The sequence below is a fragment of the Microtus oregoni genome, unplaced genomic scaffold (genome assembly GCF_018167655.1).
Source record: "Microtus oregoni isolate MIOR12 unplaced genomic scaffold, Mior012 000022F_ref0000154, whole genome shotgun sequence".
Taxonomy (NCBI): domain Eukaryota; kingdom Metazoa; phylum Chordata; class Mammalia; order Rodentia; family Cricetidae; genus Microtus; species Microtus oregoni.
The window spans coordinates 27,127,985-27,151,270 of record NW_024543081.1 but is presented as its reverse complement, the minus strand read 5'-3'; the positions used below and the strand labels follow the sequence as shown (position 1 = coordinate 27,151,270).

General features: G+C 45.7%; 1 protein-coding gene across 6 annotated transcripts in view; it reads right to left on the bottom strand.

Moving 5' to 3' along the window:
• Asap1 (ArfGAP with SH3 domain, ankyrin repeat and PH domain 1) overlaps nt 1-23,286 on the bottom strand; it is a 286,745-nt gene that overhangs the window by 251,601 nt on the left and 11,858 nt on the right. For all 6 annotated transcript variants that reach the window (XM_041671783.1, XM_041671786.1, XM_041671784.1 and 3 more), the window contains exon 2: nt 1,407-1,492. In XM_041671783.1, the coding sequence (XP_041527717.1) occupies nt 1,407-1,465 (59 nt within the window). In that variant the 5' untranslated portion in view covers nt 1,466-1,492. The remainder of the gene's footprint in view (nt 1-1,406; nt 1,493-23,286) is intronic.

The following is a 23,286-nucleotide window of genomic DNA, read 5'->3' as shown; positions in this document are numbered from 1 at the left end:
GGCACTGCCCAGCTTTTGCACGGGTGCTGGAGACCTGAAATCGGGTCCTCCTGCTTTCATAGCAAGCATTTCCCTGAGTCCAGCTCCCTAGCGCCCTGTTCAGAAAATGTTTGCTTATCCAACCATCCTTAAAATTTATTTTCGGCCTGATAAATGAAATAATGACTGCATTCTGTGTACCTACCATATACAAACACTCGGCTTCTAACCTGTGCCAAAAAATCCGAAACATAAATATTTATCACCCTCCCCTTTCCTAGATAAGGAACAGAAGTAAGAGATAAGGTCAATGGCTCAACAAAGAGCACACGACTCTGAAGCAGGACCAGGAATCAGCCACTCCCTCGCACACTAGCGCGCAGGCATCACACCACACGGATTTCCAGGCAACATCAGCGGCAGCAAATCAACCCGTGCGGGTCAACCTTCGTGATTTGGCAGTGTTCTCGGGGCTCTTCCTGAGCAGTCAGGTTTCTAATTGACCCCTGAAGTTGAACTTCTCAGCCTTTCCCTTATCTGCCCCCAATTCTAGGACTCAGTAGTCTCAGCTGCCGAATGGGGGCAAACCTACTTTCAAGAAGAGATGACATAGAAAATGTGGGGGATACATAGGGACCCCAGGGCCGGAGAAAATGACTTCCAATCCAGCTAGGAGGAGAGTTATTTACCAATGCAGTCACCCCTACACAGCAGTTCAGATGGGTGGACAGGATGCAACTATCTCCAATGAACTTCCCCTGACTAAAGCAGCACCCGCTGTAATTCCTGACCACTTCCTGATACATCCCTCTCCACCTCACCCTGCCCCACCAAGTGAATTTCCTTAGGATTAAATTAAACGGGTAATGAATGTGATAGAAAACCGTGCAAAAGGGTTGGGATGGAGTTCAGTTGGTAGAATGCTGGCCTAGCATATACACAGCCCTGGTCCCATCCCCTGCACCACATAAACCAGGTGTGGCGATGCACACCTGTAATCCCAACACTGAGGAGAATGGAGACCAGAAGTTCAAGGTCATGCTCAGCTACTTGGTATAGTCAAAACCAGTCTGGGGCAGCATGAGATCTCGTCTCAACAAGAAAAGACAGGCAAGATGGTAAGAGTATTTGCCACTGAGTCTGAGACTCTAAGTTGGATCCCAAAAACCTACATGGTGGAAGAGAGAAAACCAACTCCCGAAACTTGTTCTCTGACTTCCACATGTATGCTATAAAACACGCATGCGCAAATTAATAAATATGAAACAAAAGGAGGAATTTCAGAGGTCCCTCATACTACAAACACTAAAAGAGCAGTGGGCATGTATGCAGTACGCTGTTTCTAACCCACCCTGTACATGTTGCTGCCGCTGAACCCCCAAAGCATCAACACGTTTCCCAGACATGGCGGGTCAGGGACCACTCACCGATTCCATAGTGAATCTCTGGAGGAAAAACTGGAGAGCCGGGAGGCTGAAGATCTCATGTCTCAGCCGTCACATCCGAAAACGACCTGAAGAGTGTGGGGAGAAAAGGTGACACTGTCAGCCAGGGGGCTGGGCAAGTACTCAACCAATAGAGGCTGGGCGCTCATTAACAGTGCTTCGGCTCCCTAGGGTGGCCAGTCGCTGTGTGAGGGTGGACAGCTAGCACGTGTCACTCCCCACAGTGGGGTTGACACCTCCGTGGAGCAGCTCTGTGCTAGACTGTTCAGGTACCTTCTTGCCTTCTATTTCTGGCTCAGCCTTGGAGAGCAATTTACAAGTCATTAACTTCTCTAGGCCCAGGCTTCTTAAACATGAACTAACGATGTGTGGCAGGTATGATGGACAGACAGACAGACACGTGCAGCTGTGTGCTTACTGGAAAGCTGAGGAACCTGTCTCAGAAAAAAAAGCAAAGGGAGATGAACCCACATATTTCAGGACAGCCCTCTGTGAACCTGGAAAAGGATTCTAATTAATGCATGAATATCAAAGCTTAATTATTTGCTGAGTGCAATGAATGCAAGAAGTCTGGAATGGAAGGCACTGCATAAGGAAGCAGCTTCAATATTTGTTAATATAGAGAGGAAAGAAAGTGGGGTTAGAAAAGACCATGAGGCACAGGGCCCGCTTGGTGCTTCTCAGGGAATTTCCAATTCAGAGCGATAACTCCATCTAAAACCAGAAACTCTACACCCATCATCACCCTCAAACCTATATCTAATCATCCTCAAGTTATGTCTACCTTAATGCTTGGAAGCCTGCCCACAACGGTCTCTCTATCTCCTCTGATGCCCTGGGCCAAGCGCCCAGTACTCTCATCAGGACCACTGTAACTGACTTAACCTCAGTACCAAATCATGTCTCCCATGATGAAACCGCTCTCCCTTTCTCTCATTCTGTACATACAGAATACAGGGGAAGAGTAGCATGAAATCCACATGTCTGTCACCCAGCTACAGTCAGCATTAAACGCTGTTGACAGCATCAAATTTCCACCCACTGTTCAATTTCCTAGTAGTCAAAGATGGCATTTGTCTTCTATAACCCACATCTGAATAAGACTCCCATCTTTTTTTTTTAAGGTCTTAATGAGTATGCCTACGTGATATGTGCACATGAATACATGTTCTTGCAGAGTCCAATCCAAAAGACGACAACGGAATCCCCAGAGCAGGAGTTTGCCAGATGTGGATGGTGGGAACTGAACTTAGGTCCCCTACAAGAGCAGCAAGCGCTCTGAACTGCTGAACCATCTCTCCAGCCCCAGGACTCAGTCTCATAATCAAGTTGATGTGCAGGATAAAATAATTAGAAAAATGATGGTGTCATCCCCCACCTCTCCACCCCCAGCTACCCACTTTTCAGTGGTTTCTCGGTGCTCTAGAACAAAAGCTATTTAAATGTGGGCCGTCCCTGGGATTGGGGGCGGGGTAGGGAAAACTCTAGCAACAGTAAGTTTCTGAACACTCAATTACCAAAAGCAATTTCAAAATCAAGTGCATGATGAACCAGGGGTGCCTTTGGCAGCCCTCGCCCTTGTCTTGCTTGTCTTCATACTTAGTTCTGATCAGACAGCATGCACAGTTTGCGCAAGCCCACACAGTAATGAAGGCCACTAAAAGACCTCCGCTCTCATTTGAGGCCACTGTATGCTACGAATTAGTGCTCTTATGAAAGTGTAGCCGTTTAAGGATAGAAAATAAGGACTTTCACTACTTTCCGACAGTCAGCTCTCAGGCATTAAAATTCGTCTGCCTTTGGACTGTATTGTATCAGAATGTTTGATTTTTAAAACCTTGCTCAAATTGCTGACTTGAGTTTCATAGTTACATGAATTTTAACTTAGGATCAGGGCAGAATGTCCAACCATTTCTGAAACAGCCTTAAATGCACTTCTTCTGTTTTGTACTGTGTATCTATGAGAGGCATTATTCCTTGAGTTGATAATTATAAAACTGGAATATGGATCAGCTCTGAAAAGCACTGAAGATGTTCTATGTCTTTCTGTCTCAAGTGTTGAACCAAGACTTAATTCAAGTAAAAACAAACAATACATCCATCTCATTAGTGTACATAATTGATTTCCCCTTTAATAAATGGTCATTTAAAAATAAACGTATGGCTTTATATGTATACATGCTTTATAAACTTACACAACAGAGGTTGCTTTAAAATTGTTCACTTGAAATAGGGTCAGGGTGGACAAAGTTTCAGCAGCCCTGCTCAATGACAAGAATGTAAATCACTAACGCAATGCCTGTCCACTTCATTGGCCTCATTTTGCCACCTTGTCTGACAATCTGAATTCAGAGGACTTACAGGGGATGGGAAGAGAAAGCCAACTTTCACAAGTTGTCCTCCAACTTCCACATGCATGTAAAATGGCATGAGGAGTGCACACATACCAAAATCAATAATAAATATATGAATTTTTAAACCTAATAGACATGGGAATATTAGTTTATGAATACCAATCTGCAGGACTACAAGTTAAGGAAAAAAATGAAACCCTGCACCCAGCACAGCTAGGACGGCACAGCTATTCCTGTAGCATTCCCACCTACCTGGTGACAAGCTGACCCTCACAAACGTCCTCAAGATACATGATTAGTCATCTTTATAGAAGAGAAAAATCAAGACTTAGAAACAAACAAACAAACAAAAAAAAAACCAATGTGCTTCAGTGCAGGGAAGAACCAGATTCTGGACCCAGGTTCAAAAACTTGAACTGAGAATGTGGTTGGGTTGGTAGAGTGCTTGCCTAACATGCACAAAACACTGGATTTGATCTTTAGCACTACAGAAATCATGCATACCTATAATCCCAGCACTTTGTAGATAGGGGCAGGAGGATCAGAAAGTTCAAAGTCATCCTTGGCTTGATAAGGAAGTGGAGGCTAGCCTGGTATACATGAGACTTCTTTGGTACATAAGGCCATTGAGGCTAGCCTGAGATACATGGGACTGCTCAAAAAGAAAAGATGATACTAAAACACATAAATAAACAAACTGCAGCCATACTTCCCTGCACACACAAGTCTTCCACATGTTGCTACATGAGTCCTGGTCCACTCACCTATCTCGGCCTTGTCCTTTGATGGGTTCTCAGAACCCCATGTTCATTGTTTAGCCTCTGAGGCTCTCATGTCCTTGTTTGTGAAACAAGGCCATAATTCTAGCCTAGCCCACCTCAGTACGCACTGCAGATCTTCAGAGAGATGTGTGTGAAAGAGCTTTGTGAGGTGTGACACTCTGCTGCTTTGGGGATGACCTCCTAAGACGAGGTCAGCATCCATACAAGCTAAAAATGTCTCCTACACGGCTCTAAGCTCAGCACACACATTAAGACCATTTTATTTTGTTTCAGCGGATATTTCCTTCCAGAGGGATCAGGAAAACTACTAAGGAATAAAACAAAAAGCATTTATTACCATAATGCTTGACGATAAATACTATTTTAATTTTAAGGCTGGCGTTTTTTCCCCCTCTCTGGGACTAGCTTTTATAAAGGCGAGATAAATAATACATTTCAATTAAAATGATATTCTTAGTGGCTGAGAACCACAAATAAGTTTTAAAAAAACATTTTATACTATTTAACAAATGGGTAGGTTTCTAAAAAGATCTTTCAATGTGTATGTGTGTATAAACCTGCATGAATTTATGTGCACTACATGCATGCTGGTACCCACAGAAGTCAGAAGAGGACATAGAATCCCTTGGAACTGAAGTTACAAGCAATTGTAAGCTGCCTGACGTAGGCGGTGGGAACTGAACCTGGGTCCTCTGTAAGAGCACTAAGCATCCTTAACTACTAAGCCATCTTTCCAAACCTCAAATTGGGTTGGTAGTGTTTTGGGTATATATATATATTCATTGTATACACACACACACACACACACACACACGCACGCACACACATGTGTGCACGATCATTTGTTGAACACTGGAGCCCACAATGTTGGTAATGTTTGTGAGGGTGGTAGAAACATTAGAAGATGGGGCCTAATTAGAAAAAGTAGGTGGCTGCGGACATGGTTTTGAAGCTCATACTTCATCCTGGAATTTCCTTTCTTCCTCTCTGTCTCCTGTCCGTCTTGAGGTGCAGACGGACATACCTCATGTGTGCTACAATGCTCTGCCTGAGTACAAAGGATCAAGCAACCAGGGAGTGAACGCTCTGAAACCATGAGCCAAAATAAATCCTCCATCCTTTAGTTGTTTATACCAAATATTCTGTCATAGAATAATTAATAATTTTAATTATTAACTCAATAGAAATCATTAATAATATAATTAATATTTATATTAATTACAAATACACTCCAGTGCCAATCCTCATGGAGGAGCTGGATTTTATTTCACGAGTGCCTCACAGACATTGAATTCACATCCTTTCAGAAAGGATGTCGTGAACTCTGGAGTCATCTGCAGCTGGCTACAGCTCAGACAATTGCTTCCGCTCATCAAACCATGTCAAACACTGTTCCTATTTACCAACGCGATTTTTTCCTGTTCAGTGGGAGCTGTGCTTAGACAAAGCCAGGGGCCTAAGGAAAACACCAATCACGTTGTGCTATTATTCCTTTCCATCTCTCAGCCCCTCAACTCGTTTCTTCAGGGTGAAGCACCACCCCTTCCACGAAGCAGGCCCAGAATTTCCTGACCCAATAGTTTCCCCACTTCTGAACTCTTGTGGCATGGATGACAACAAAAACGACCCCTTCATGAGCAGTGTGACGGCCAGTCTCGTGTGTCAGCCTGACTTGACTCAGAGCAGTCCAGGCAGCTGGAAAAACATTGCATGTGGACATGTCTGCCGAGGGTGTTTCTGGGGTCAGTGGGCCTCATCCAGTCCGTTCAAGGGCCTGAATAAAGCAAAAAGAGGGGGTGAATTTGCTCTCTGCTTGAGCTGAAATCCATCTTCTTCTGTCCCTAAGAGACTGGAATTTCTTGTTCTTGGGCCTTCTGATTCAGGTTAGTACCGACACCTTAGGTCTCCTGGTCCTCAGGCTTCCAGACTCAAACTGAACCCCATCACTGACCTCGGCTTTACCAGCTTGCAGATGGCAGATCATGAGGCCTCTCAGCACCATTAAAGGACAGCAAGCAACACCCGCCTCTCTCTCCTGTCCATTCCCAAGCTTAGAGGTAGCTCCATAATAAAGCCCTCTGACCAGGATGAGGGAACAAAAGTACACCTCCCCTCACAGGGAGAGACCCCTCGGAGAAATAGGCACAACAGGGTACGAGTCCCTTCACTGGGGACCGCATCTTCCCCATCGCTCTGCTTCAGGCCTTCATCTTTCATATTTATGACCTCACATTTCCTCTGCCTTTGGCTCCAAGCAGCACCCGCCTAGAGAGGAATGATGACATTTATGACGCAGTGTTGCTAGGAGGGAGACCGATCATAAAGTGTGAGAACTGCCTGTGGAGGGCAGATGTGTGGCTGAGGAGAGGGAGGCCCCATCCTAAGGTGCTGGGCTGAGGTTAAGGCACGGTTAGATTAGGTCTGAGAAAGAGCACCGTCCATTTCATGTTTAATCTTTTTATGTAGGTACTCCCCAAGGGAGTTTTTCTTTGTTTGTTTGTTTTTTGTTTTGTTGTTTTAAATGACCGAAGCTGTCCATTGCAGGCAATTCCCTGGCTTGACTGATAGCTGCCAGTCTTCCCTCATGCCTGGCTGCGGTGTTAGCTACTTAGGGCAGAACCTGTAACTGCTCTGGGCTGAGCAAGAACATCAGCTAGATCAGAATCACAAGTGTTTTCCTCCCTCTTCCCAAGTCCTGCAAGGCTGTGAATGACACTGATGCCACTCCCGAAGGCCTGTCGGGGGCAGCAGCAACTAAACCTCAGCCCCACTGTTTTCACAGCAACCACAAAAGCTGACCAAACAGACACTCCCTAGATAATTCCTGGGGCTTTCCTCAGGACAGCCGAGGGAGCTTTAAATGCCTTGTGAACATTCAGGGACACCGACACAGTGACCGATGCCCAGATAAGACCCTGAACCAGCCCCAGATGCCCCAAAGAGACTCTGTTCCAGTCACAGGAAATATCACAACTACCACGGTAACCATTCCAACCTGGCTTTGTTCTGGGAGGCACGGCAAATCCAATGACTGAAGAGATTTGGCTTTGTCACGACAGCTTCAAATGACTCACTGTGGTTCCACCACAGCCACCTGACATCCTCACAACAACAGTCTTCGATCTGGCAGGGAGATGCCCCACCCAGGACAACTAGGGCTTCCTTACAACTGTTTACAAGAAACGGCGATCCTGAGATGGGTCCAATGGAGGGTCCTTCTATTTCCTCCCTATGTTGCCCGCAACTCACGCTGAAGTCCAGGATCTAATAAGGCCTCATTGACGGGTTTATTGCTTCCTTGTGATCTTTGCCGCATGAAGAGCAAGCTAAGCTGATAGCATGAAGAAGAGCAGACAATTCCCAGGTTTCCCAGCCCCAAGGATAGGTATATAACTACTGTAGCAGCAGCTGAATAGTTCCAGAAGGTGAGAGCGGGGACTGTGAAGAGCTGAGCCTGCAGAAGAATTCCTGAAAGCCACCAAGAGTTATTGTTTCTCTCTACCACGGAGCTGTAGCACGATGAGCTGAGGGCTCCAACACTCAAAGCTCAGAGCTCCAGTAGGACCTGAGTGCTAGGTAGTTACTGTAATTGGAACTCAGCACTGCCAAGGTAGGCTTAGAGATGCTGACACTAAGGGAGTTTCTATGTAGACAGAGCCAATGACCCATAGCCAATAGGTGATAGAACAAATAACTGTCGCTATGGTGACAACCCCGAAATAGAAATGACACCTGCAGCCAGGAGGGCTGACTTAGCAACTTGTCATCAAGATCAGCAGCGTGGACATGCTCCGTGTGGCTGCTCATCCGGTTGGGTGTCCAGTGATCCCTGCCCCAGTGACAAACAGAGAGGATGCTACTTCCAAGGCCTGCAAGTCACCTTCCAGGAATAACACCTCAGTGTCCCAGCCTCCACTCAGACAGAGGACAGGAAAAACAGTGTGGGAAGAACTTGCCTGGGCAGTTTTGGCTCCCCTGGAAGCCTTGTGGCTGAGTGCTTTCTTGCAGCATTCAGGCCCAGCATCAGCTACTCTGCAATGATGAGTCCTCGCCAGGCCTAGGGCAATGAGAGGCACCACTCCTGTTCCATCTCAAGGAGGCAACAATAACCCTCGCAGCCTAAATAACATTTTTTTTTTCTTAAATATCAAGGCCAGCACGTGTTGCGTGGCAAGTATGTGTATCACACACAACAAAAACTTCTTTAATTTCATGACAACCCGAGAGCAGGGCCTGTTGTTGCTGTACCTCACAGGGAAAGGAACGGACTAATACAGGATGAGCATCTTGCTAGTTTTTATGATTAACAAATAAAACCTGGTGTCCTGGTTAGCTGACAACCTGACACAGCCCAGCGTCGTCCAGAGGAAAATCTAAGTGGAGGAACTGCACAGGTCAGACTGGCTTGTGGGCGTGTCCATGCGGGATTATCATGATTGTTAATTGACACAGGAGAACCCAGCCCACTGTGGGCAGAGCCATTCCCTGGGCAGGTGGTCTTAAACTAAAGAAGAAAGTTAGCTGAGTATAAGCCAACCATGGAGCTGGCCCCATAGTTCCTGTTGCACTTCCTCAGCTGTGAAGTGAGCGGCTTGGTCAGAGGCAATGCTGTGTGGAAGAGCAAGCAGGCATGTCTGCCTTCAAGTTCCTGCGTCGGCTTCTCTCAACAAAGAACGGTGATCTAAAACTGTAGGATGAAATAAACCCTTTCCTCTCCTAAGCTGATTTTTGCCAATGTTTCGTACCATAACAGAAAAGAAAAAAAAAACCCAGAAATTAAAAAAAAACCACCTAGATATCTGTAAGTCCTTTCTTTCCTTTAAATCTCAACAACCCTTCAGAGCAGGCTTGGCCTCAGGAGAGACGACTCTATTGCATGGATCCCGCACTTGGGATGTTAGATGTTAAAAAAGACTTTTAAGAAGCTGGCCAGACCATCCCCACTCACGCTCACACCTCGCTCCATCAGCAGCTACCACCCAGCCACCCAGCGTGGCTATGTTGCTCTTAGTCGTCTCATTTCCTCCCTCTCTGATGGCCATATTTTCACAGGCTAGCACATATCTGACACAGAATGTGTATTCCTGTCAATGCACTTCAACGTCTGCTTTCTCTGCCAGCAACCGTGAGGACATCAATAATGCATCTTGTAATCAAAGGAATCCCAGAATCAAAAGAAATAATGTATGTCTAAGCCACATTCATCTACTTTAAGCTGAGCACAGACCTCACTGGGCCGTCGATGTGAGAAACAAGGAGCCAAATCCCTTCTTCAGATCTCCCAAAGAATCCTTCAAAGCACACCTGGTCCCACAAGAAGACTCCCCCACACAGCCCTTAGTCTATAGCTGTAGCTCATACATCCTAGGCTTGGCATCCGGACATATCTGCAGGGCTAATGAAAGAGGAATCCCAACCTCGCCTCCCAATTGTTCACATTTAACATGCTAATGAATACCCATCACACTGGAAAAACATGGACTAGACATCTGATTATCTTTTCTTTGGCCAGATCCGTTCATTCTTACAACCGGTGGCAGATATTAACAAGGTACCGAGCCAAGCTGGGTACTGTCTTCTGGTGCACATCACACGGGTGAATAGCTGTGGATACCTACGAAAGGAGAAGTTACTGCAAAGCAGAAAAATGATGCAAATGACTGGATGGAGTGGCTTCATGGAGCCAGAGGATGACGATATTATGTTTTGAGCTGGAACGGGAGGGTATCAGACAGAGAGAGAATTCTAACATGTTAAGTGCAATGTCACAGCCTCAGGAAACGCCTCATTGTGCAAATCTGTGTCGTTCTACCGGGCAGTGTTGCAAAATCCAGAAACGTATGGCAGTAAATGCATGTTATTTCAAGGCCCTAAGTTTGTTTCCATCCACAGCTGTGACCAGATGCAAATGCAAAGGTTTTCATTTAGGGGGCTCTCAACCTGAAAGTTAAGTGACATGGAAGGAAGTCCTGCCTCTTCCCTTGCTGAGCCTCAGGTAAGCTTCTCACCTTTCTGAATCCGGGTATTCTCATATTTAAAGCTTGCATAATAGAAGTAGCCTCAAGCCAGATGTGGTACCTCTGTACCTAGCCCTCGGGAAAGAGAAGAATGAAGATCAGAAGTTGGAAATGATCCTTGGCTATGTAGCCAGGTAGAGGGCAGACTGAACATAGGAAACTTTTTCTTAAAAACAGAGAAATTTACGAGAGTAACTTTCAGGGGCTTGCTGTGAATTAGACCTTCTAGAAAAACACGGGTAACTGACGCTTCTCTTGACTTTTGGCCTTCTAGACTCAAAACGGTACAAACTTGGTCCTCCAGGGATAAGCCAAGATAGGCGAGCTATTTCACATGTTGTTTTAAAGTTCCTTGATAGTACATCAGAATGTTCTAGTGCTGCGGTGGTTCTATTATTGTCCATTTTCATAGCTCTAAGTATGCCTGCTGCATAGCAGGTAGTCAGAATCACCTATTGTTGCCAGAATACATTCTCTGAAACAATTAAAATGGGCCGGGTTTGAAACACTTCTGCATGAACTGTCAAAATGGGAAGGTGGGAATGCCTTTTATACTTCAGACTATTTCTCTCTGTCTCTGTCTCTGTCTGTCTAGGTATCTATCTATCTATCTATCTATCTACAGATCTAGAGGAGAGATCTCTCTCTATATATATATCAATACACACACATATATAGATAGATAGATAGATAGATAGATAGATAAAGATGAAGATACATAAAGAGAGATACTCATACATACAGGTAGCCTTGCATGCTACTTTCTCCAGCTGAACAGGAAACCCAGTGATAAATTATCTTCCTGCCATACTTGGAGAAGCTATGTGACCCAGGAACACTAGGACCAAACTGCTCCAACTTTGAACACTCTAAAATTCTGTTTCTCAGAAACGTCGCTGCCTGCCAACAGAAGAGGGTTCTCGTAGTTTCAAAATGGCATTATCTTAGATTCCCTGCTTTTTTAATGAGGCTTTAAATATTTTCCATTCCAACAGCTGCTTGTCTCCAAGTGGAATGGGTGGCGGCGCCGTGACAGGACACTGAACTGGATGCGCTGACTCAGTGGAGTTCCAGGCCGTCTCCCTGAGCCATTTGGGGTCACCTACATGGGATGACAAGCTGTGGGCTTCAGGGTGCCACCTGGAACGGAAGGCTTCTGGAAGAACTCTCTAGTGAGCAAGACAGAATTATGGGTAATGCTACCCATCATTCCTCTCCTCCTTCCTCTCCAGAGAAGCCTTCTGAGAACAAGAAGACCCTGCAGCCAGGACCGTACCTGGCCAGTAGATGTTTGCTGAACTGATGAATCAATAAACCAAACAAATACCTCATGCCAAGACTTTCCCAGCAGAGTCCAACTCCTACTTGCCAAAGGATCAGCAACGCCTTATCAGGACACTGGTTCCTGCAAGCCTCTTGCTTGGCAGTTTAGTTATGTGTGGTGTGGGATGCCCTGACAGGCCCTCATCTTCTAGAACCCTCTGTAAACCAAAGTACTCCTAGACATTACACAGTCTCCTCACTGAGCTCTTATAAATAATAAAGAATTAAAAGGATCTAATCAAGATCGATGTATTAGTTCACTGAGGAGCAATATAATATATATATATTATATAATATATGTATATATATTATATAATATATATAATATATGTATATAATATATATAATATATGTATATATATGTATATACATATATACATATATATATATATATGTATATAATATATGTATAATATATGTATATTATATAATATATATATATAATAGAATAGAATAATTATATATATGGATGGATGATCTTGGCTACCAGCCAAGGAACAGCTATTAGCTCCTTGGGACCTCAGGTGCCAGTGGAGAAGCAAGGGTCTGTCATATAACCCACATCTCTCAAGCACTATGAGATTCTTGAGAACAGAAAGCATACCAGAGACATTCTACTCTGGCATCTCAGCAGCCTGACCCTGCTAAGAGACGTGCCCTGCTCTCACAAAATCTTCAATGACTATGACTCAAACACATTCCTACATGGCAAAAATGGGAGAAATCGGGCCAGAAGTATGGCCCAGTTAGTCGAATATTTGGTCGAGCATTCATGAAGTCCTGGGTGTGGTGTCACATGCACACCTGAAATCCCAGCACTCCAGAGATAGAGATAGGGGGGACCAGGAGTTCACGATCATGCTGGGTCTACATAGCAAGGCCAGAGCCAGCCTGGACTACATGAAACTCTGTCTCAAAGAAAGGGAGAGAGAGCGACAGAGACCATACCAAAACTGAAGGCCAGATGCATATACACCCCAACATGAAGAGCAGGCAAAGGCGCACAGCTGTGGCAGGGCCTTTCCCCAGGGTCAACTGCAGAAAAGCAGCTGGGCACTTTCCAGATTCCCTCAGGGGCCCTGACTGAGGACTTGGTGTGCTGGATCAGGACATTCCAGCGTCAGTCTGCTTCCTCTGCAGAGCAGTTTTCCTGGCTCAGTCTGGCAGGAGATAGAGGCTGGAAGAACTGCCCTTCCCTGCCCCTCCCACCGCCATGCTGTGAAAGGGAGTGGCCTGGCAAGAAGCAAGCCTGGAAGCCCAGCATTGCAGAAAGCATAGCTAGACATCGCTTGGAAGATAGGATCGGTGAGCATTGCCTTATTGGAAAAAGAAGCAGAACTTACAGACTGACAAAACTGACTGGGAGGAAGAAGGAAATAATGGAACTTCAGCAATGGCTCCTTTCCAAAGCTCATGGGATGTGGTCAGGGGGGTAAAATCAAAATTCTCTCTCTCTCTCTCTTTCTCCCCCCCCCCCCCCCTCTCTCTCTCTCTCTCTCTGTGTGTGTGTGTGTGTGTGTGTGTGTGTGTGTGATTTGTGCTCCTGGGAGGACTGGGGAGACAGCTCGCCTCAAGTGGGATACTGGCCTGTGTAATGGCTGTGGGCAATATCCAAATACAGCACCATGGCCCCAAGGAGAAGCCACCTCTCTCACCAGGCAGATCTAGTAGTAAACGCTAGCATCTGACTGCACATTCAGTCTGGAGCCTTCTCTGCAACCCTGCTGCAGCACACTGAGTTATCTATCCCATGTATGTCCAGACAGTACATGGTACAGGATTAGAGAGGGAAAGAAAATTTACCTCAAAGAAAGTAGACGAGATGAGGGAGGAGGGAGAACAAAAGAGAAGAGGAATCCTCTCTCAGTAGTATAGAAGTTGTTTTAGAAAGGATGTTCTCTGTGTGTCTCTGGTGGTAATGATAAAAGGGGCATTACCCCACACAACCATAGCCAGTTTCACAAACGATGTCAGGTACATGCCAACACACAAGAGCAGCCCTTAGCTGAACTCTGAACTCACAGAGGGGCTCCCTATCCTCTGGGAGCAAAACATTATAGTTAACAAGACACCCCACCAGGAGATGGGAGAAGGGGAAGGCTGAAGATCATCTTCCATGTTTAGCCCAAGTCTCAGCTCTGTCCAGGGCCTTCACCTTTTTGCCATTCTGTCAGCATTCCCTCTCTGCCCCTCAAAACCACACATCTACAGGAACCCCTCAGCTGCCACTCTGGAGGTTGCACTGCCCCAAGCCTGCCCACGCCTTCCTAAAGGCTCCTTGATGTGCCCAGCAAGCACAGGAGAAGACACGAGTCATTAGGGACCTGCAAGCAAAACCACAGTGACACACAATTTCACATCCATTAGGATGGCCACAGACAAGAACATGGCCAAATAGCAAGTCTCGGCAAAGGTCTGTTGACTAGTGGGAATGTAAAATCACTCAGCCACTTTACAAAGGTTTGACAGCTCCTCAAAGGTTAAAAATAGTTGCCTGATGACTGAGCCATTCCATCCCGGGCGTATGTCCCAAGGAATTGAAAACATGAACTCAAATAAACACTTGTAAACGAATGTTCATAGCAGCACTTGCCATGACAGCCAAAAAGTAGCAACAGCTTAGATGTCCATCAACTGGTAAATGAATAAACATTGAAATCTACCCACACAATGGAATTATTGAACTATAAAAAGGAATGGAGGGGACACGGAGATTCAAGGCAGTCAAGGTTACTTAGCAGAAACCTATCTCACAGAAATAAACCAAAACAAACATTCAAACAAAAGGAATTTTGGCACATGCTATACCATTGAGTAGATCTTGAAAATGTTAATACTAAAAGGGGCTAAATGAAATCTTACATGGACAATTCCGTACACATGAAACATGCAGCCAAGGTACACACGTAGGGATGGGAAGTCAACTGGTGGAAGAAGAGGGTAGGGAAATCTTGGGACACGTTGACTGAGTATATGGCTTCCCTTAGGATGATGGAAACATCTTGAAACTATACAGAAATGATAGTCACTTGTTATGAATGGACTCAATCTCACTGAACTGTATGTTTCCACAAGATTAGTGTTAGTTTTATGTCAAGTCTACATCAGTTGTGTGTGTGTCATGCCAACCCTTTATGAAGCCACCCTAATTCAAGAGAGTTTTGTTTCCTACTGGAACAAAACAGCCTATTGCGTGGCCTTTGGAATTACAGTTGCGACCCGGGACACTTCCCTCCTATCTCCTTTAAGCCAGCCTCGTTCCTTGCAACCAAAAGCTTCTGAATGGACTGTCCCCTCAATGGCTTCCCTACAGTGTGACTTCTGAGTCTTTACTTCTTCATCAGCTCAGTAAACAGAGCTGATAATACCTATTTTGTTAGGTTGGTTTCAGATTATTACTACAGCTCCTATGAGACTATTAGGTGGAGTCCCAAGGGTGACTTCATTCATTCCTTGTAACATAAATTATGATTCTCTCTCAGTGGCAATATTATCCATCTGGTAGAACTGGTGTTGGGCTCATGTCAACAGGAATGGTGGCTGCGTCACCAGCTTGCTGGAACTGAAACCTGAAGCCCTCAACTGTGACCTTGGGAGAATTACTGCTCAGGGATTTAGTTCATGCACCTATGAAGTAGGAACAATTATAAGTAAGGATGGGCCATATCTGGGACATGTAAGCTGTTACTGTCATTGTCATAGAACGTAAATACAGAGTCTAGTCACAGACAAAGTTCAAGTTTACTTTGTCCATAGCCTCCCTCCTTCCTTCCCACCCTTAACTGCTTGTGAAGTGTCCTCATCACCAAGTAGCATCATAGTGTCTTGTGTCAGGCAAGACTTCAGCTCCTCTAGACAAGGAGTTGGACAGCTATGGACCTGATCACAAGCATCACTTCCAAGGAGTTCTGTTTCTCCACACCAAACATTCTCACTCTTTCATTACAAATGGACTCAATGACCAGGTCTTAACCCACTAGGTTTTACAGGCAACTAAGTGTCCTGGGCCATCACCAGACTACATTTCCCTGACTCCTTTGAAACTGAAGGTGATAATGGGTCAGAGTTCTAGCTAGGGAGGAGGGTGGAAATAGTGTAAGTCATGAACAGGCTTTTAAGAGTGGATGTGTCTCCTCCAGCTCTTCCTCCTCTGCCAAGGAATGAACAATAATGAGAAGCTTTAGGGCCACAAAAGCAGAAGAGGCCTATGTTCGAGTATGACCACTAAAGGAATCAGAAACACCCATTTTGAAGAAGAATTAAAAATAACCTCACACTTTATAAACACTGAAGGGACTATCTGTTGCAGCAGATACAGTTGCTTTATCACTATGGCACCATGTTAGTTGACTGAACTGAATTATGCACAAGTATCTTCCCAAATACTGTGTCTGAAGGCCTACCAACGTCAGAACCTGTGGCATCAAATACAACTGCAATAGGATTTGCTTTGACAAGGCCACAGAATACTAAGGGAGACAGAAGCATCATGAACAACAAGAACATTCATGGTAGTGTGTCAGACATCTGAAAGAAAGCTTGGCCAAGAAAGGTACACTGAGCAACAGACAGAGTGAGGTCCACTCTGTAGGAACCAGGATGGTCAGAAACAGCTCCCATCAGGACAGATATCCTTCCCCTTCATCTCAAGTATACCAATATAAAAGGCATTCGGGACAGTGGGGATGAACCTGAGAGCGGAGGTGGAGGTCTGACATGGAAGACCATGAAGGGATGGTGCGCCAGCTACAGGGTGGAGAAAGGGAAGGAAGAAGAAGCCGAGGAGCAAGGTGCGCAAAGTCATCGACAGACACCTGTGGGAGTTCAAGGGCATGTGGCTGTGTCAAAGAAAACAGCTGAATGATTGGAGCCAGCGCATCCCAAGAAAGGCCTGTCTGAGGACTCCATTTGACAGTCTTTTCCCAGTGGCTGCTCTCTGGCCATATGATTCCCACAGGGAGTTTTCCTGTCCCCTCCCTGATCTGGGCTTCTCTGCTGCCCCTCCCAAATTCTGTCCAGACTCACTCCATGGCCCTTAGAAACACAGCTCTCCCCCTAAAGCCTCTGCCTTCCTTTCTCTCTATGTCCTCAAAGCTCTCGTCCATGAGTCAGCGTCCCAGGGAGGAAGGACACTACCCTGAAGAAGTTGTGGTAACTGACTGTCTCCGTGTCAAGTCACACAAAAATGCCTAGAGCTAAGGAGTGAAGGAGAGAGCTGGAGGCACGGGTCCTGGGTTTGAATAAGCCATTACCTTTGATTTGGGGATTTTAACATTTACTGCAAAGGTTCAAGCCTAGTTTCTCCAAAATGGTTTCTTTCCATTATTCTTAATACAAAAAAATAGTAATAATAAAATGGAGTCTCTACTTCCCCACAGCCACTCTCTAGATGAGGATACTGAGGGCCTCAGAGGGTGAACAAGCAGTGTGAGCTCACAGCTAACAGCAAAGTCAGTTCTAGAAGCCACCTCTGTGCAAAACTACCGTACCCAACAGTAGAACTAAACTGCTCCAACTGGCTCGGGTCTGTTTACAAGCATGATTGAAATCCATGCATACATACATATACTACTTCCTACGAAATTATGTATTAAATTCAAAATGCAAATAAAATAAAACTTATCTTTGGCCTATCCACTCTACAAAGAAAAGTGTAACTGATTTGCCCCAGACTGACAAGGACTTGGAGATGGGTATAGCCTCAAGGCCCTACTAAAATCACGAGCTGGTCATCTTCCCTAAATAGCAACTTAAAAGCATGCATCACACGTGAAGATATGCCTACTCTTTGGTCTATCCATTCCACCTCCAACAACTCATCAGAAGTAAGCTTTTAGACAAGTATATAAGTGAAAAAAAATAAAGAACCTATACACCCATCATAAAGAGTATTTGAGGATGGGGACTCAAGTTTGTAATCTCAGCACTCAGGAAGAAGCAGGATGTCAGGAGTTGGAAATCATCCCGTGACACAGAAGACCCCATTTCATACAATAAATGACAGGAATAAGCAGGATCTGAGATATAAGTGAAGGGTTGTCTATTGTCTTCTATCACCATGGCCATGCATTCGCCGATCTGCATAGCCAACGCAACTGAGCAGTGTCTACAGACACTGTTTTGATCTCTCTAGATCTCCAGTTCGGGAAATCTAATGTCCCTTTTGCAGCCTGCCAGTCAAGCAGCCAAGTGTCCCCTCTCCTGCCAGTCGCATACATGTTTCTGCCGTACCAACAAGCCCTGGAGAGCACTCCACTTTCTAAGAGCCCTTCAACATGGCTGACTCAGACCACACACATCTCTGTATTTGCTCTTCCCTTCAAAGCGCCCAGGGCCCACCTCGTAGCCAGAGGATTTTAACAAGGTAATCTTTCCAGGGATGTGCTGCGATCAGCACTGACATTGTCTGGGAACGATGCCATGTCCTGCTCAGCAGGTGATGAAAGGGACCAGGTGGATTCACTCAGTCACTTCCTAAAGACCTAGCAGGTGGTGGGCACTGGATGAAAGAGTGAAGCCTCACAGAGACCACAGGCCAGCAGGGGGAAGGGACAATGACACAGCAACATGGCGGATATTTCCATGAGGTTCAAATTCTATCTTAGGGGTTCGGCAAACGGCAGCCTGATCATCACATAATAAACAGTAAGAATTCTGTCATCAGTGCCTCACTCTAAGCCAGGTGTAAGCATAGGTAAGAAAGAAGACAAGGGACCACCGGGCAGAGCAGAACGGCAGAGGAGCAGGGAAGGGGACATTTCTGCTGGCCAGGTCTAGGAGAAACAGCTTTGCTGTTCAAAGAGCCATTTTTTAAACCATCCTGACCACAAAAGCCAGTTTCTTCTGCTTTACCAGCTTCTCCATGGTAATCTCAAAAACTAGAGAATAATAGGAACTTGGGAGTTTTCCTTCAATAAGAGCCATCCAGGCCTTCTAGAAGCATCTCCAGGTACCCAAACTCTCTTGATATTGGTGACACCTTTGCCCCACTATTGCTGAGGAATAATCCTTTGGAACACTGTGAAGATGGGTTGCTTTCATTGGCTGATGGCTAGCCAGGATTTGGGGGACAGAGAGAATGCTGGGAAGAAGGGAGGAGTCAGAGGAGACGCCATGAGACACAGAGCAGAGCAAGCAGGATTGGAAGTACATACATGAAGTCAATAAGCCTCAGGGCAGCATATACATGAATAGAAATGGGCTAACTTAAGTTCTAAGAGCTAGCTAAAAACAAGCTTAAGCTACAGGCTGAGCACTTATAATTAATATTAAGTCTCCCTGTGGTTATTTGGAGTGGCTGACAGGACAGAACAGTCTAGCTATACACCACAAAATGCAGACCTTTCTAATTCTGTTCACTGTCTCTGCCTCTAACATCTGGATTTTGCACACTACCACGCCCTTTCCTAGTGTCCTGTGTCCGGCTGGAGCTGGTAGAGAATGGGCAGTTTTATCCAGAGTCTTCCAGAGGCCATATTCTTTCAGCTGGCTCCCAAATATTCTGCAGTGGATATCAGGGGCATGGATAGAAAGAGAGGAAACTGAGTCCCAGAGAAAGGAAGTTGTCCATGGTCACAAAGCAAGGGAAAGACTCAGTTTGCCAGTCAGGCCTCCGATGGCTAGATCTATGTTCTTTGTTCTGCATCGCACTGTCTCCAGGACAGAAAAAGGCTCACATGGTTACTCTCCCATCATCTAAAAATATGTGTTTGGGGGCTGGGGAGCAGGCTCAGCTACCAACATGCCTGCTGGGCAAGCTTTAGGGCCTGAGTTTAAACCAGTAATACCCATGTGAAAAGTTGGGTTTGGTGACACATATCTGAAACCCTGGCACTGGGCAGGCGTAGACAGATGAATCAATGGAGTTTGCTGGATGTTGGTCAGCCAGTATAACCAAGCAGTAAGCTTTGAGGTCGGAGAGTAACCCTGCCTCAAAACAAACAAACAAAAATAAATAAATAAATAAAGGTAGAATGGAGGAAGACATAGTGACATTGACCTCTGACTTCCCCACCCTGCACCACATGTGCACAAACACAAAATACATACTGCAAAACACTTTTAAAGGGGAAATAGACAAAATCAGTATTCTTTCCATTGAGATCCTGTGTTCTCCCAGTGTGCCTGCACACAGAGCCCAAAGGGTGCAGCGCAGCCCCTGCAGAAGGCTTTTCTACAGTACAGTTCACAGCTGACGTAGGGGATAACCACCACCAATTTCATCCTCAGTGTCTATACACACTGGCCCTGGTGACTCTCCTGTACCTGGGCAGTCCTTGCCCTCCTTGGCCACAAAACACCTTTCACTCCTAGTCAAAAGCCATTGTCTCTAGGAAACTCGGGATCCCTCTTTCAAGACCCCCCACAGCACAACAGAAGTCACCTGGCCTTGTAAGCAGTTCACATGTCCTAACCCTGCAGACTAGGTGATGAAGATGTCTCCCCTCCCCCTAGAACACCCAGAAAGTTCTCACTAAGTGTTTCCAGTGCACAGCGTCTACAGAAATACCAGCGTCTACAGAAATTAGTGCCACACGTGAGCTGCAGTTAGACACATGTGATCATTTTCTTGTGCCTAGGCCAGATGCCCAGTCATCGTGATCATTTTTCACATAACCATGGCCATGACTGTCTTCGGCACCATCATCATTGTCATCAAGAATGATTGTTGTCTTCATTGTTATGGTTGTCCTTAACACCTTCAGCAGAAGCAACACTGCCATCACCACCGTCATCGTCACCAACATCACTACTACATCATCCACTGTCATCACCATATTAGTTCTCTAATGGACCATAATAAGTCACCAACAACTGGATGTTTTAAAACAAAAAAAAAATGCATTCCTTCCTAATTCTAGAGGCCAGAAATCCAAAATCAAGATGTGGGCAGGGCCATGATCTCTTTGATGCCATTAAGAGGGAAACTTCCCTTCTTTTTTTCCTACTTTGTGACAGCTACCAGAAGTCCTAGCTGAGAGTCACATCTCCGCAGCTTCTGATGCATGCCCCAGGATTCCTTTTCCTCGTCATCTTCAAGGCTCTTTCTCTTCTCCCTCCCACTCCTTCCCAGTCATGCCATCCGATTAAATTCAGTGTCTTAGGTAGGGTTTCTATTGCTGTGATAAAAACACCATGACCAAAAGCAACTTGGGAAGAAAAGAATTTATTCCATTTATAATTCCAGGTGCAGTTCATCACTGAGGGAAGTAAGGGCAAGAGCCTGGAGGCAGGAGCTGAAGCAGATGCCATGGAGGAAGTTTGCTGACCACTTTGCTCTTCCTGGTTTGCTCAGTTTGTCTTCTGATACACTCCAGGACCACTCACCAAGGGGGAGCACAACCTACAATGGGCTGGGCTCTCCCACACAGCATTAATTATGAATATACACTACAGGTGGATTCTATGGAGGCACTTTCTCAATTGTGGGCTCCCTCCTCTCTGATGACTCTAACTCGCATGGAGTTGAAAAACTTGTGAGTTGTCACTGAGGACTAGAAAGACTTGTGCCCTGGTGTTCAAGGCTTTTCATATAGAAACAGAAGGCAAACCTGTGTCCAGCCCTCTTCCCGGTTTTCAACTTTAGCAAAGCACAGGTTGCCAAACTCTAAGCTAAAGAGGAATAGAGAAAGAAGACATCATAAAAGACAAACGAGCCATCCGCTGCATTACGAAGGTGAGAACTCTGCTGAATGCACATTAAGGGTGCTGGGTCTGAAGTCGGTAAGACCCAACTGAGTCCTCTTTGCCTGACCTTCCCCCTCCCTAAGCATGGGAGAGAGACTCATTAGGTGGGAAGGTGGCCCCATCTGAAGCTTGAACCTCAACTAGCAGTCAGTGGTTTAAAGAATGAACTAAGAGGCAAACGCTGAGTTACGAAATGGCTGGGCAGTTTGTGGTAGCTTCATGGGAGCCTGGTGCAGAAACAGAGGGGCAGACAGAGGGGCTGCACATTGGATGCTGAGGTCCACTTATTCCTTTGTAGTTAGATGCGCAGAAGAGCAACAGAGAAAAAACAACGAGGGATGAGCGTTCTGCAAGTTGCCTTTCTTCTCACCCAAGGAAGCCAGGATGAATACCAGGAAAACCACGTCACAGCTCCAGCTTTTGCCACAGGACCCTCTAGCTGCCCATGTAGGTAGAGATGACAAGAAAGAAGAGAAGACACAGGCTTGCTTCCACTGGGGCTAGGAATAGTCCTCCCTGGGATGCAGACAGTGGTGGGACCAGGAAGCCACAAAAGCTACAGTCTTAGGTATTAGACAAAGGCATGATGCCATCTTACCTAGATTTGAGTCATGGCTCCTCTCCTCACACCCCCATCCAATCAGTCCACACTACATCCACCCTTGTTGCTTATCCAACCATTCCCCTCTCTCTCTCTTCCTACCCACACTCTACCAGGGAACCCTAACTGGTATTGTCTCTCTTCCTTCTTGCCCTCACTCCCCCAATCTATGCAAACTCATGTACCCAGTGCCTTCATTCCAAGGGTGATTCTGCAGTTCTTACACAATAAGTTCTCAGTGTCATCAAGACAAAGATTAAGCTTCAGGATGTGGCTCCTGCCATCTTCTCCAACCCCAAGGGAGCCTACTCAAAACATCAGAAGGATATAACCATCCTACATCCCTCACTGTCTCTAGGACAAACCATCAATTCCTACCATCAATATCCTTATACCTAGATGTCCCTTCCCTTCCTTCTGCTCCTTCCTAGCTAGTTCCCTATTACTGTTAAAGATTTAGCTCAAGGACTAGAGAGATGGCTCGGCACTTATGGGCTGCTTAAGCATAATTGGGATCCCAGCATTCATGAAGCAATTTTGGAATGGCTCTATGCAGACAGAGATGGGACAGAGATGGGGACAGAGATGGGAGAATTGATGGAACTTGCTGGTTGCCAGCCTAGGTGAAGGGGGAAAAAAGTAAGTTCTGGGTTCAGTGAGAGACCCTGCCTCAAAGGAATAAAGAATGAATGAAACAATATGATACCTGATGCCCTGTTTTGGCCTCCATATGTGCAGAGGCAGGTGCAGCCAGATACTCACGTGTGCAAATGACACATCTCTCTCTTACACACACACACACACACACACACACACACTACCTAGCGAAACATAATACTTAGCAATGATTCTCTGACCTTCCCCACAAGGCAGACCCAGATGCCTTTTTATAAGCATCCCAAGGTACTGTATGTGCCTGCATGAAAGCACAAAGAACACTGATCACTGTTCTTTGTGCATGCATGTTTGCATTGACATGGAGGTCTCAGATGGTCAGAGACGGTGCTAATGCACAACACAACAGACGTACCCAGTAGGCACTTAATAAAGAAAGAGGTAGGAGAGAAAGAGAGGGACGGGGTGTCAAGTGTTATGGTA